This window comes from Xenia sp. Carnegie-2017, unplaced genomic scaffold (assembly GCF_021976095.1).
Source record: "Xenia sp. Carnegie-2017 unplaced genomic scaffold, XeniaSp_v1 HiC_scaffold_14, whole genome shotgun sequence".
Lineage (NCBI taxonomy): Eukaryota > Metazoa > Cnidaria > Anthozoa > Malacalcyonacea > Xeniidae > Xenia > Xenia sp. Carnegie-2017.
Genome location: NW_025813447.1, coordinates 12,417,365 through 12,432,406, shown reverse-complemented (window position 1 = coordinate 12,432,406; position 15,042 = coordinate 12,417,365). Strand labels below are relative to the sequence as shown.

The following is a 15,042-nucleotide window of genomic DNA, read 5'->3' as shown; positions in this document are numbered from 1 at the left end:
ATTTTATTTTCCTATAAAAAAAATAATCATTAATTCTCTTCGTGTACGTCAACAACAGCAGTTGTTAAATTAAATCTCGTCAACACGCTTACTTTCAAATTAAACAATTTTTCATTAAAAAAGTCAACCTCGCTCCTCCAAAACTCGCTCTTCGCATTCGTGTTTGTCGTACAACAACTTGGGCTAGACGTTCAAATAGCAATTAAAACATTACAAATTCCATATTGTTGTATCGTGCAATATTCTTTCATAAAAAATGATAGAAGCTTGGTATGGACCGTAATGGAGAAATATTTTAAACCATGAAAAACGGGAAGAATAACCAAGATTTCATCATCATGTTTTATTTGCCAAAACAATAACACGTCTTTATACATGAGCAAATAATACATACAGTTTGATGAAAAGCGGCTGAAAGAAGAAAAATGAATTAATCTGCATTGATTATTAGACATGATAAATTAGTTGTGTGACAAGCCTGCCACATGTTACTTACGTTGGCCAGCTGAGAGTTTCAACAAAAATAAAACGAAAAAATATTCCGAAAATAGACGCACAATAAATTGTTTGTGTATTGGGTCAATATTTTTAAACTGCGCAATGTGTATTTTTGTATGAATAGTCTTCGTTTAACATGCTTTTACACAACATAAATTTATTTTTTAAATGTGTAAAACAAATGTGTGCCCCCCCCCCTCCCGACCAAAAAAGGCGCTTTTAATGTTAAATGCAACGTTAAAAACCCAAAACAAAACTCTATATTTTTAATTCTCCCATGCTGATGGGGGAAATGACTCATCATAATTACCATGGTTACTGACATTTGAAATGAAATTCTTATCTTCAACACAATAAATGAAATGTATATCAACTGCAAGACGTGATATGTATGATAATGCACAAACACACACACATACACTAGTTAAATGAAAAATATAATTAAAAATATATTTTATTAATATCGCCTTAATAAATAACATAAATATATGACAACCTTCACACTTAATCATACCTACATATTTAACCCCTCCCGTCAACCGACAATCGTTGAAACCTCAATACCCATAATACACCAATACACATTTCCTCAACATAACCACGCATGCGCATCAGGACAGATATTGACAAGTCATTAAAACTGTACGCCTCAGGCCCAGCTAAGGATAAAGTTCATTTTAAGCACTTTCGATGTGATTATGCCGAGTTCTTCGTTCATTCAAAATATCCAAAGCCTTATCAATATCCTCTTCTGGTATCTATACATATTAAAACCACCATCTTTATATATAGGGTAAAAAATTAGGAAGAGCGACTTTAGCATATAATTACGTACCAGCGTATTTCCAAGATGACATGAACTGATGTAAAATGTCGTTATTTTTGCTTCAACCAAAGGTTCGGCGATTTGCGCCACAATACCACATTCATCTAAAGTGAATGTTTTCATCGTTAACTATAAATTTTCTGTATATTGCAGAGTATTTTTTTCATTGTCGCGCTGATCTACTCTTACCTTCTTTCAACCCTAAACCTAAATCAATCTCCATCCTAAATCAATCCCCAACCTAAATCAACCGTAAACCTAACCTAACCCTAAATTCAGAACTAACTCTAAATTTTCTGCAAAGTATGAAATAAAAAAAGACTAACATTTTCGCCAAAATTGCCATTATTATAGAGTTCTGTATCGTAATTTCGCGTGCAGAAAGTGCGCATAAAAGTTTTTTTCCAAGTAAAATCTGAGCTTGTAGTGAGTTATTCTCAACTAACCATATCCCAATGGATATTCGCCGATCTTTATGATCCTCCACTGTTCACGGAACGAGCTTGTGTAAAAATAATGACTTGGGAATCTACAACATGAAAGAACACCTGTTGACACAATTTATAATGTTCGTAAAAACTTCAAGCTGAAAATATTGACCTTGCCAGATCGTTGTCGTCAAGAACGACTGACAAATCACCATCGACGTATGAAAAATGAAAAAATGTTTCATATCCTTCTGAGGGAGGTCGACGTGAACTGATGAAGGGAGAAAAATATTCCAAATACAATGAAGGAAAAGAAAAAAAACATTTAGAACAATTTGTCATAAAATCTTTGGTAATTGTGACATTACCTTGAATAGAACATGAGATCAATCAACGTTGGTATGAGCGATGTGAAATATTGACTGTTTAAACTGATCACATGAAATTTGTTTAAAGGACTGACAATGGAGTGGACCAATGGATGGCTTCGAGAATCTAATAACAGAAGAGGAAATTTTAAATATGTTAAGAATGCCAAGTCTATAAGATACATAATATTGTATAAGATATAAAATAATGGGATGATTTCCCCCCAATTTGATTTAAATAATGTCTAATTTTTGTTTGTTTGTGTCATCGCATTGCTTCCGCCATGTCCTTTGTGGTCAGTTAACAGAAAAATTTCAAGTGCATGTTTGTAATTCTCATATAAACAAAAAAGATAACTAAAAGCTAAAATTTCACCAGAATTTAATCTGTTCAAAATGGCATTCGAGTGATCTAAATCAGATGAAAGGTCCACAAATCCTGTCTCATCAAATATTCTGAACTTTCCATTTAAACAGCAAATTGCTGCCATCAATTCTTGTTGCTTTACCTTAAAAAATATAAACAAGCACTAATATAAATGATGTACAAAAGTACAAATAGGTCACAAAAAAGGACTTGCACAAACTTGGACATTTTCTTTTATTTATTTGCCTTTAATTTCCTTCTGCCCTAAACCCTAATCTTTCAACCCAGTCCCCAATCTCTCACTCTAATTAATACTCTAATCACTTATCAACTACCCTAACTCCTATGTGCTAATCTGTTGCGTTGATTCCTAAACTAGAGAACTGTGAAAAACAAGACTCAAAACACTCCTGTATTCAACAACTCCTTTTAATAATCTGTTTATTCCAAACTTTCACAGTAATACTATAGAACTTTATACATATACAGTCAGTCTTTCATAAATAAATCCTCTCACATAAAAGCAAATGTGGCCAAAACTCACAAGCTTAACTTACTCTTCTGCTGTGATTGATGAACCACGCTATTCAGCAATCAACATCAAGACATTAAAACTTTTACAAATTCAAAATATCTTACCAATATGAAATCTCCTTGATAAGTAGACATGCAGAATAGTGAAACCCCATTGTTTGCCAGTGGAAGGATAATGGAATTGACAATTTTGCTAATACCCATAGTGTTTCCTGCACAATCCATCACGCCTGGTGAAACTGTCAAAACATTCCACAAGCATTTTGAGCAGGAAAGTCCAGGGCCCTTTGGCAGTTCTAAAATGAAAACTTCAGTGAATATTTGTTATTGAAACAGTTTGCATAAGTCATTCAAAATACATTGATATGTTATGTGCCATCTTCACTATGACATAAGTATAAAATAATCAAGTACATTGATTTCTTATAAACAATCTTCACCATTACGAAAGTATATCTAGGTCAAGTAGTAGCATAGCCAGCCTGCAAGTTTTGTTTCTGACATGAAAATTTTAGATCATTAACATTATTCATTTCTTTGCAAATCTATTGTTTTTACAGTGATTGAACACAGAAAAAGTAACACAGCAGGAGATTTGCATGCTGAATATACCACCCAGATAAAGTACAATGATTTCTTATGTACTCAGGATCATAGCTAGAAAGAATTTTAATTGGAGGAAGAATGTGTTTTGTCATATATTCAGTTTTGGCATCCCCACCCCCAATTAACATTCCAGCAACACTCCTCTGTATGTATGATTTTCATTATGTTTCTTATTTCTGAATATATATTATAAAAACACACACTGATCAATCATCAATACTAGACTAGTAAATATGTGCTTGCCTTGAAAAGCAGTTTCCTCAAGTGTTAGGGAATAGTCCTCGTTTGACTTGGTAAAGCTAAAAAATCCAGGCCTAAAACAAATTCAAGCCTATAAAGGCATTCACAAACTAAAAATATTCATTCTTTGATCCTTTTACCTTGATTTGGGTAACAAAGCAATCTTGATCAAGTAATGTGTATACTTTGATATAGCATCTTTGCTGATTGTTGCCATTCTCAAAGTATATTCCAATATGTGCAATTCTAATCTGGTATCAACACCGTTTATAGACATCCCATTCTCTTTAGCCATGAACGCTTACTGGCAATTTGGCAAAATAAAATCATTTGGTATCAAAAGTAATGGCAGCTGAATATTAGTAACTAGTTCTACAAAATATTTATATTGTTCTCGTGCATTTATGTAATGTGATAACAAACTTCACGCTGATTCACGCTAAAAATATGCAAGAGAACAATAAAGCGAATAACTAAGGCATTCCAATAATATTACGTAGTCTTTCTACATGTAACACATCAATATTTTCCAGATAAGAGAGCCGAGAACAAGACTTCAATTGATGAAAGCATAAAAAAATTCTCCTATGAGACGAGTTATCAAAATCTTTTCGTTGATATCATAATCGACTAAATGCAGACTCTGCACGGGCCCACAGTGTGAAAATGAAAAAAATATTTCAAACAAGAAATTTCTTTACGATAAATTCACATATATTCTAGGATGAAATGTTAAATGAATCACTGATGAATATATATTTCCACTCACCAGAGTTTACGAGTAAAATTTTAAATGTTGTGTATAATACTCGTCCAGCGACGTGATGTTGCTCAATAAATGCGTGGTGTTCGTCAATCGATCGACCTCTGGTGATGGAAAATCCTAGGACCAATTGACACCTCTGTAATTAAATCAGTTATTGAACATAGCTGAGGAATAAAAGAACGTCAACTTTTTTGAAGTATTTACCTACAGAATTCTTAACTTTTATGCATCATCGGACATCATTCGCTACAAATTTATTTTTTCACGTGTTTTAGGCATGTTTTGAAAAACTCACCAAAACACCGTCAATAAACGATAGGTTATAATTTCAATTCACTTATGACGGTTTATATCCTCCCGTTTGACTTTCCCTTCCTCGCGAGATTACATTTACATTATACGTTGTCAGGGTGACCTCAAGTCATGTCATGTGAACAGACCACAGACTATCCTCATGGTTATTAGTGGGTCCTCTGGTGGTACTTGTACGTCTTTTGGCGCGAAATTTCGATCACGCGGAAGCGGATGTTTCGCAACCATTCACAACAAACGAAATTAAGGTCTTATTACTCCTATATGAAAGATACATCAAAGGTGAAGTGAAAACACTGTATATTGTATGTATTTTTGATAGCCATATCTTCACTGTAAATGAAATTACGACAAGTACAAGGAGTGAGAAGCAGGACAGGTGGGTGCTGAGGGGTTATAGCTCCCCCCCCCCTAATAATTCTGGCCTCTGCCATTCTGAATTTTTGAAATTTGTTTCCAAATCCTATATCTCTACTTGCCCCCAACTTAAAAAATTAAAAAATATGCTCTGTGGTCCTCAAGTAACAATTTTTTATTTTATAGTTAGTGAAGGAAAATCTCATTTCTTCCAACAAATGTTTGACTTGAACAAATGTCATTGCATTTCTCTTTAGGAATTTCTTCTATTCAGTTACTAACTTCCATTGTACAAATGGCAACTGAGCCCCTCACCAAAAAGCTAAATTGTCATAAGATAATTGGAACACATAATGGTACTTTTCACTGTGATGAAGTACTGGCTTGTTCAATGTTAAAATTGCTACCCATCTATAGCAATGCTAAGATTGTACGAACAAGAGATGAGAACATTTTAAAATCATGTGATATTGTGGTTGATGTTGGTGGTACATATGACCCTTCGTTAAATAGATTTGATCATCATCAAAGGTGAAATGTATATTATATGTCACATGTTTGAAAGGCCTATGGTAGTTTAATGTTTGGTTGTGTATTTCATACTTGTCCTCATTGATAATTTAACTGATTGGAAGGAAAAGATTTGCTTTTTACCTTTATTTCTTTCCCATCAAATGGAAGGTTGCTTGATAGTTTGAGAATCAATGTAACTAAGCATACATAAAATGTATCTTTATTGTTTTTATTATATAATTCTTTTGACCTGTGGCTTATTGTGCGCTCAATTTTTTGCGAAAATTACTCTGCCATAATTCATCTTAATCTTAGATTATAATTATTTAGGAGTTTTTCTGGTACAATGAGTTCACTTGGTGGATTAAAATATGACATCAAATTAAGTAGTGCTGGCTTAATTTACCTGCACTATGGTAAAGATATAATTGCGCAGGTGATGAAACTTGTTGAAGATGATGATATGGTTGAACTTGTGTACACCAAGGTCTATGAAAGCTTTATTCAAGAAATTGATGCTATTGATAATGGTATTAATCAATATGATGGTGAACCAAGGTACTTATGAATTATTTTATGCTCAAGTGATCTATCTATGGTCAATTGTTTATGTGATATTCGAATTTGTTTTGTTTGGGAAGAGAAATTATTGCGATGAGTTTTGATTGAAATGGGCATCTTTTACTGCATACAAATGTATTTTAAATAATTTGGGCGGAAGCGTTTAGTTGACAGTTCCTTTCCAGATACTCCATTTCAACCAATATCAGTGCAAGAGTGAGTTCCCTTAACCCCAAATGGAATGAGAAAAATCCAGACTCAGAGGTGTGACATCCACTGCTTTCATCAAACAGTTACTGTTTCTGCAATTTTTCGATTTACCAATCAGGCAGGTTTTTTCAAAGCGATGAAAATGGTGGAAAACGAGTTTATAGAAACGGTGACTTACTTCAAAGATGTTTGGCTTCCAGCAAGAACGATAGTTGAAAAAGCAATCGTAAAAAGACACGAGGTACTTAATAACATTCTGTAATAGTTCACTGAAATATTCAATTTGTTTTTGTTATTTTTGTAAACTCAGTGAAACTTTTTGTGCGAATGTTTTTTTCTCAACTAGCTTGATGCGAGTGGTGAAGTTATATATATTGACGAAGGTTGTCCTTGGAAAGATCACTTGTTTGACCTAGAGAACAAACATAACATCTGTGTACCCATAAAGTTTGCAATATTTACTGATCAAAATGGAAAATGGCGTGTTCAGGTAATTCTTTTGTAATGAATTATATTTGAAAAAGCAAGCAGGTATGTGTTAAAGTGAGTGAACATTTTTTTCTTGATACAGTGTGTTCCCATCGCTACTAAATCATTTGAGAACAGGTATGACACTATGGCAATTGACAGATTGACAGTGAGAGTCACGTATCACTATAATTATAACACATATGTTGTTCATAGAGAATATTAGGACTCGAGTTTTAATATCAGATTCAACTGGGTGAAGGACAATAGACTAGAGTATTGAATAACTCCAGTTCAAATTGACGTAGACTGGAAGACATTAAGGAACTAAGTTCGAAAGAAGTGATTCGGATAATTTTTTTAAGGTTAAGTTTACTGGAAGAATGGCGCGGTCTCCGTGATGAAGAATTATGTAGAGTGAGTGGCATACCTGAATGTATCTTCGTACATGCGTCGGGTTTTATCGGTGGAAACGAAACCAAAGAAGGGGCATTGGAGATGGCAAGAGCAACATTACGTCAATCTCCTCCATAGATCATTTAAAGGACCATGGAAAGAAAGGTTTTTAGCACGCGCAAAGCAATTAACAATATAATAGAACATCAGCATTAAAATATAACGTACATACTTTCCTGCCTTATGCAATCTTCAGACTTTGATAATATAGAATGTTAACATCCTCGTAGTTTACACTAAATTACCGCATTGATGTAATGTCTTCTCTACGAATCTCTGAATCAAGAAATATTTTCGATAACTTCAACAATATTTCTTAATCTCAGTTTGAAATACAAAATCAATATCATCTGCACAAGATCTCAACCAAATATCCTATATAAGTGACACAAAAAAGGTGTAAACACTTTGACTTCCAATCTTCCATTTGGTTATAGGAAAAAACGATTTCCTTACCTCAATTTCAGTATCTTGAATAGGTCGTGAGAAATGCTTCCATTGCATTAACTCTGCCATTGATAAGTGTTTCTCCTAGAAAATATTGAAAGAAAGCCAGGTTGATAAGTTTAAAATTTCAAAGATGTACAGCCCACGAAGATGAACAATCAAAATATAAAATATGTAACATTGCCGTACCTGGTCAGTTTTTTTTGTCACACCAAGTTGACATGTTCTGGGTGAATTTTCTGCAGCAGGAATTTTGTCGACGTTAGCAACAGGATTTTTTCCCTTTAAAAGCAGGTAAAATAGCATTGTTTGGGGATTGGTGAGGTGATACGAAGCAGGTAAAACAGCATTATTTGGGGATTGATGAGGTGATACAAAGATAATGATATCAATGTGTATCGTAATATCTTAAAATAACGCCAATTATGAAATTAACTTAACCTTTGTCTCATTATAAGAGGAACAAGAGCAATTAAGAAGGTCATGTGTGAGGCATGAGGTGTCCACGTGAAATGTAAAGAGATCTTTTAGGTCTTCACGAGAAAAATCTTGAGCTCGAGATGACGATGAAATGGCATCAGACACAGCATCACTCAAACCTTGTTTACTGATTTGTCTTTGGTAAATTTTCTCTTCTATTGTTCCCTATGACACACAGACAACGTTCAATAAATGACATTCATCTAACGATCTGTTAATGTTTCATCACAGGAATACACATGGATTTCAAATTGTTATACTCCGTTCATGGAGAACACCCAATTGCTTATTTGTGTTGTATTGTTGTTATTATGTACAACTAGTTATTACCGTAGTAAGTAGACGGTATATCTTTACCATCTTTCGTTGACCATCGCGCCAAACCCTTGCCATTGCCTTTAGAAGAAGATCATATCATCGATTTCGCCAAAAAAACACAAATTCAATTGCTAGTGGCGCTAATAAACTAGTGAAACTACTTCTAAACAAACTCGCGAAAAATTATGTTCTATGCCATTTTTAAACACCTCTAACGTCATTGTGTCACGAAAAACTAATGAAAAACAGTGGTAAAATTGTATACGTACTTGAATATCATTGGCTGGATTCCAATCAATATCGTACAGTATTAAAGTTGATGCTCCAGTCAAATTGAGACCAACACCACCAGCTTTTGAACTGAGAAGAAACACGACTTGAAAAAGAGAGAACTCTACTTAAACAAAATACGAAAAATTTGACACAAAAAAAGTTTATGTTTCTTTTCCACATGTATGAGAACTAAATCATTCGGTTTGTATGAAAATTCAACTTTATCATTCTTTCATGAAATGCTTACAATCTTTATTCCCTTTCATGTTAAAACGTTCCACTAAACTATGACGATGATTAGTTGCTGTCTGACCATCTAGACGTAAGTAAGGATACTTGTTTCTTTCACATGATCTTTGAATGATGTCTAAAGTCTTAAAGGAGTTCATAAAAGTCAAACGACATGAGATACTTCTCTATTTCCTTCATTGTAAATTTGTAATCTCAAAGAGATTTTCGATAATTTTTTGAAACTTAATCATCTTGCTTCTCACAGCCAGTTTTTTAGCTGAATGTGTCAAATGTATATCGAGCAATGTACATTTTGAAGTAAATTCAAGAAAAAATGTTTTGTATTTAATATAGTATTTAACAGCCATCAACAGTAAATGAAATAGATGATTTGGCTTATTAATTTGCAACTAGAAATAATAATAAATAATAAAAAATAAGCCACAGACATTACAAACATGTGCAAGTTGGTCGCTATGTTCTTTGCAATTGTACCTTTTTTAAAAAAATACTTTAAAATTTAAATCTTCAACTTAATCACCTGCGTGTAGTTTGAAACAACGACAACTCGTTCTTGAAAGGAATTTTCTCTGATGATCCTTAACAGATTCTCAAGAACTTTTAACTTTCCGGAATGCTGACTGCAATCTGGATTATAGTTTGTGGGATATAATGATTGCAGGTCTTCGTATAGAGCATCCTGTGAAGATAACAAAAAAGAAAAGGCTTTACAATGAATAGAAAATCATGTTTCATTAACGTTCATCTTAATAATACAAAGACTGTACAAAAATATGAAAACATGTGCCAGTGTAGGTAGTGATGAATGAACGGCAGGATAACGAGAAGTGTTTTTTACTAAATATGTAATACAAAAGAAATAAACGACGTGTATTTTCGAATGTTATGCGGTAGAAATGAAATGAACATTTGAGCATTTGTTGAGAAATAAATTTGAAATCCTTACATTATGAGATAAGTTTGAAATTTCAGGGTGCACAACCTTCTCTTTACGGTACAATAAACACGGATGATTACAGAGCTTTTTTAATGCAGCAATACACATCAAGTGAAGAGAACTTGAACAGGAAAACGTAAGACAGGACTTGAAGAAACGAGATGAGACCAAATGCTCATATAAACATTGCTGTAGAGAACTTGCATGGCAAAATACGACAGCTTCGACTATAAATAAACAATAATGAGATGAAAACTATAGACTGTGTTAAACAATGACTGAGGAAAAGGTAATTTCCTGGTATGTATAACAAAACTATTGACTAGGGCGACCTGCATTCAGTATCAAATGTTCTGTAGATACGATCATAGAGTAGGAGAGACATATCCACAAAAATTACAATTACACCTTTTCCTGGTAAATATTTGTTGTTGATTTCGGAAGTTCTTCGCAAGAGAAATTGACTTGAAAGCCTTTTTAACTATAACGATTAAACATACTGTATACAGTAAGGAATAACTTTTGAAAGGAAATGTACAATTTATACGTCACAGGACATTGCTTGTGTGTAATACACTCAAATCTAACTGTAGTTCGAACAAAATATGCCAAACGGAGTGAGAAAAACTATAGTACATGAATCAATAATCGCAAATTTCGAGTTTTAAGAGAGGTCTATGAATACGACGAGTGAATACCTCTGTAGCACGACATTCTCCTAATTCTTTCTCCTCGTTGGTAGCCCCGGGTTGACGTCCACGTACGATTGGCTCTTCATACACACGTCGGAAAGAGCTAGGGGTACCTAGAGGACAGGTTTTTATTGAACCATTAGTCCGCTACAAAAAAATTACATTGTTCGATAGCAATGTTTAATCTTAGGGATTGTACACAAACAATGACATCATCAGAGATTAAAACAAACCTAAAACGCCAGGATTACAGAGATCAGCAAGGGAGTAAAATTCCGTAAGGTCGTTCTGAGAAAGTTATAAATATGCCATTTATCAGTCAGTCCTTCAAACTAACAAACATGTTATCTATCTCTACAAGCTATGATTTGTATAAAAATTTTAAGCACAAATAAAAAATTCAATCAAAAGATATCACTTTGCCACAAGAATAACAACATAAAAACATTTGATAAATCATAAGGGCAATCACAAATGTATATGTTCTTACCTGTAAAGGTGTTCCAGTAAGAAGAATCTTCATGGGAATATTTAGGCTAGAAATATGCTAAAAAATAAAAATAGCCGTTGTATATACGTTGATATAATTGCATGATTTTTCACTATTCAGTGCATAGAAAATAAGAGGTGCATGACGATAGAAGTGTGTCTGCAAAATGACCAATGGAACTTTAATGAATATTGAGGATTTGATAAGAGATCATTTGGGCTTCATCTAACAGAAAAAAATGAAAAAAATACTCGATGATTTGAGCAGTAAACATTTCAGGGTTAATACCATAGTTGTCTTAATGGCAGTATTTTTCAATCTATGAGCTTCGTCACAAACAACAAGATCAAATTTAATCTTTCTCATATCTTCCACGTATCGAACAAACATTTCGTAACTGATTACCATTACTGGAAACACTGGGCTACGTAGGAATTCCTAGAAAGACGTAATGACAATAATGAGGTTTCAAGACCCAATGAAGCGCTATGAAGCGCTATTAAGTTTGGGTTATTTTCACTTTTTTTCCTAAGTAATATCCTCTTATCACCTCAACTTTTCTTTCTGAGCTCACAGTGTACACGAGTATCCTTTCGTTACCCAACCATTTACGAAATTCTGCCGCCCAATTCTAGGACAAAATAAGGCTAATATAACAAAATTAAATAAATCATATTTCCTATAGATCAACCACAGAAGACATCATACAAAAAGCAAAATTTCGTACCTTGACCAAGCTGCCAGGGGATATTACAAGAAACCGTTTGGCAACCGGTTGACCACCATAAGCACCTTGTTTATAAAGTGTCCTAACAAATTAGTAATAATCGTTTACCAAAGCATGACAAATAACAATGTATTTTTTCCAGTAAAATTTATCCATAAATACCAAATAAGACTTATACACTGAAGTGTTTTTCCAAGTCCCATGTCGTCACTACAAAGAAGAGTCACTTATGAGTTAATTTTGATTTTTAACTTAAAAAAACAAAATAGCTTAGGGTTATTCTGCTCTCATTGCCGTATAACATTGTTGCTTTTTTACGTGTTAAAGTTCTTTTTCTCACAGCGCTCCTTTGGTACAATCAATGGCGTAGCCAACCCGCAAATTTGGTCCTGCTATGTTAATTTTTCTGTGTTCACTTACTGTAAAAAGAATAGATTTCTAAAGAAATGAATAATGTTAATGATCTGAAATTTACATAGCAAGATCAAAATTTGCGCGCTGGCTACGTGACCGTCTGTACTTACGCTAAAATTGCGCCATTTCCAACAATATTTCTCATGCCCATCACGCATTCATAAAGAAATACGACGCCATCTTTTTGGTGAGGTCGTAATATATTAGTGATATAGGGATCAACTACAACATCCACGACAGTCAACTGTTTCTTGTTGTGATTGCACTACACAGAATTATAAAGATGATTAGCATATATCAAAACTTCAATTTATCTACACTTACGCATGTTAATTTATAATTAACTACACTGACACTGACTTCGTACGTAATGTAAAGATTGTTTTAGTGGTCTGTTGTGTATTGTCTCTTGTCAACAAATTTAGTATGACATCTGCTTACCATTTGTATGAAATGAAACTTACTTGATGTAAGGGGTTGGGTCGTGGCATCACCAGAGCCCCTGGCACTAGTGGATTGAACCTTGCTGTGATTGGTTGTGTACTTGAAGATCTTTTGCAGCTGCCAGTTATGCTAATATCCTTTTTTTGTGGGTTGGAAAATGGTTTCACTGGCCCTGATAAAAGAAAAATGTTAGTGCCCGCATAACTTCTTCACAATGACAATTACCCTTGTAACTAAACATAATTATAATTCACCTGTTTTAGCAGATAAATTGCATGGTGCCTTTTCTGAGTCTAATACTTGTTGGAAACAGCAACCACTGAGATAGTCATCCTTTGCTATTTCACCTGTAACCTGCAAGCAAATGATTTCATGGAAGTTGACCATTGCATATTAACAATATTATCCATTAAGTTACCATATTATTCATTACATACCTCAACTTCTTTACCACCAATTATCAACATTTCTCCTTCAGTTAATTTTTTCAAATGTGAACATTTAAATCCACTTGATTTTCCAATCCTATTTGTTGAAACACTTTTTGTCATGGAAAAATGAAGATTAGAGAAGAGCTAAAGTCCAAAGTACAAATATTTCATTTCACACAAAATTTAACACTCCCTCCATTTGTTAAAAATTACATGTTGTACACCCACATAATCTCGTCCCTTGATATCACCTCATTTATGTAAAAATTCATCACATTTATACGGTATCTAAGATCATCGCTTGAAGATTGCATGATGTGTGAAACTCAGTGTTGCAATTAAAGCTATTAACATTTATATCGTATTAACTTCACCTAATACATTGTTCTCTGATAATCTAAGCATTGAGCATTACATATTTGTATGAACCAAAAATTGCTATATCTTACTCAAATTCTTACTGCAAAACACCACAAAGTAAACCTACTCTTTTCCCTCAGAATCTTGCAATATCGCTGTCTTGCCTTTCATCAGCAGTATACCTATAATAAATATCTTTCAACTAGATCAACAGCAACACAAACATTTTCCATATTTTGTGGAGATATGATAGGACTTTCATTTCTAATCTAAGTCACTCCAATAACATCATTTTTTAACACAGAGCACATTAATTAATGAAGTTGTGCTAGATCTGAAAATGTAGCTGATATGCTGGAACACACTAAAATGCTCTTAAATTTTATAATCTTACCATCACCTTCCCAAGTTTTGTGCTGAAAAACAAGATAAATTTTATATTCCCTTTAACAAAGAATGGTATTATTATGTAAAATATCATCACCTTTTTCTTTGATATTTTTGCCCTAAATTAAATGAAGCAAATTTTTATCAATTTCTCTTAAATATAAATGGCCAGCCAACCTTTATGTTTTAAACTAAACTCACCACATTACACTATAAAAACATGTGGCATTATCCTCAATTTTCATTTCTGTTTTAGCTTGGTCTAAATGACTGGTTGATGTATTTTGATTCAGTACAGGAGTTTGAAAAGAACTTGACTTTGCCTTTGACTTCAGAAAGTGACATTTATATAAATTTTCTTTGTCTCTTGCCTGAAGAGATATATACTATCATTAATACAAAGTTTTATTGCACCAGGAAAGGAAGTATAAAACAATAAAAGACGCCTTGATCCTGGTAGTAATCTAAAACTAATCATATAAAATATTCATTTAACTTTTAACCTCTTCGTCATTCTTGGAAAAAGAATTTTTCGATTGATTATTAAGGCAAATTTTCTTAGCAGCAAATCTTTTGCTTTCTGTAGTAATTGGACGTTTTAAACCATTTGGCTTCTGTGATGGTGCTTCAGAGCGTCTCATTTCTTTCAAAACACCACAAAAAATATTTTAAACAAACAACCAATACTGATTTGCGTGATTTCATGAAAAAAGATCATTATTCGTCGACAGTACGTCTGTCTGTACCAAGTGCCCAAGTGTGCACTGGACTTTTTAAAAAGAACCGACTTTGATTGTCGCGCAATTTTTTTTCGCTTATTTACATCCTTCAAATGTTAGTGATAAAACCTGTCTGGTTCAGTTGTTCTCCTTACATGGTC

At 33.5% G+C, this 15,042-nt stretch overlaps 3 protein-coding genes across 7 annotated transcripts; 1 reads left to right on the top strand and 2 right to left on the bottom strand.

Annotated features, from left to right (window-relative positions):
- Positions 1–919: 919 nt before the first annotated feature.
- Positions 920–5,048, bottom strand: LOC124434244 (cytosolic arginine sensor for mTORC1 subunit 1-like). 4 transcript variants are annotated; one of them, XM_046984127.1, is made up of 11 exons: positions 4,929–5,048; positions 4,637–4,769; positions 4,008–4,171; positions 3,871–3,941; positions 3,127–3,317; positions 2,497–2,629; positions 2,121–2,247; positions 1,925–2,023; positions 1,771–1,853; positions 1,334–1,428; positions 920–1,256 (listed from the first exon to the last, which is right to left on the bottom strand). In XM_046984127.1, exons 3-11 carry the CDS (start codon positions 4,160–4,162, stop codon positions 1,176–1,178), a joined length of 1,035 nt encoding a protein of 344 aa, XP_046840083.1. In that variant the 5' UTR covers positions 4,163–4,171; positions 4,637–4,769; positions 4,929–5,048; the 3' UTR covers positions 920–1,175. The 4 variants fall into 4 exon arrangements, with proteins under 4 accessions (XP_046840083.1, XP_046840082.1, XP_046840084.1 ...); XM_046984126.1 differs by having other exon boundaries at positions 4,838–5,033; XM_046984128.1 differs by having other exon boundaries at positions 4,637–4,750; positions 4,838–5,005.
- Positions 5,049–5,068: 20 nt separating this feature from the next.
- On the top strand, positions 5,069–7,817 carry LOC124434243 (MYG1 exonuclease-like). 2 transcript variants are annotated; one of them, XM_046984125.1, is made up of 8 exons: positions 5,069–5,227; positions 5,560–5,833; positions 6,146–6,373; positions 6,562–6,640; positions 6,705–6,827; positions 6,933–7,076; positions 7,158–7,192; positions 7,420–7,817. In XM_046984125.1, the coding sequence occupies exons 2-8, from the start codon at positions 5,598–5,600 to the stop codon at positions 7,586–7,588; spliced, it is 1,014 nt and encodes a 337-aa protein (XP_046840081.1). In that variant the 5' UTR covers positions 5,069–5,227; positions 5,560–5,597; the 3' UTR covers positions 7,589–7,817. The 2 variants fall into 2 exon arrangements, with proteins under 2 accessions (XP_046840081.1, XP_046840080.1); XM_046984124.1 differs by having other exon boundaries at positions 5,200–5,324.
- Positions 7,617–14,970, bottom strand: LOC124434242 (DNA repair and recombination protein RAD54B-like). The gene is made up of 26 exons (XM_046984123.1): positions 14,666–14,970; positions 14,364–14,533; positions 14,260–14,281; positions 14,170–14,191; positions 13,903–13,957; positions 13,422–13,509; positions 13,239–13,338; positions 13,005–13,156; positions 12,651–12,805; positions 12,289–12,336; positions 12,127–12,208; positions 11,950–12,030; positions 11,688–11,837; positions 11,400–11,456; positions 11,143–11,197; positions 10,916–11,022; positions 10,626–10,698; positions 10,227–10,444; positions 9,801–9,959; positions 9,276–9,402; positions 9,025–9,131; positions 8,768–8,833; positions 8,399–8,602; positions 8,147–8,239; positions 7,967–8,041; positions 7,617–7,885 (listed from the first exon to the last, which is right to left on the bottom strand). Exons 1-26 carry the CDS (start codon positions 14,801–14,803, stop codon positions 7,814–7,816), a joined length of 2,676 nt encoding a protein of 891 aa, XP_046840079.1. The 5' UTR covers positions 14,804–14,970; the 3' UTR covers positions 7,617–7,813.
- Positions 14,971–15,042: the final 72 nt, after the last annotated feature.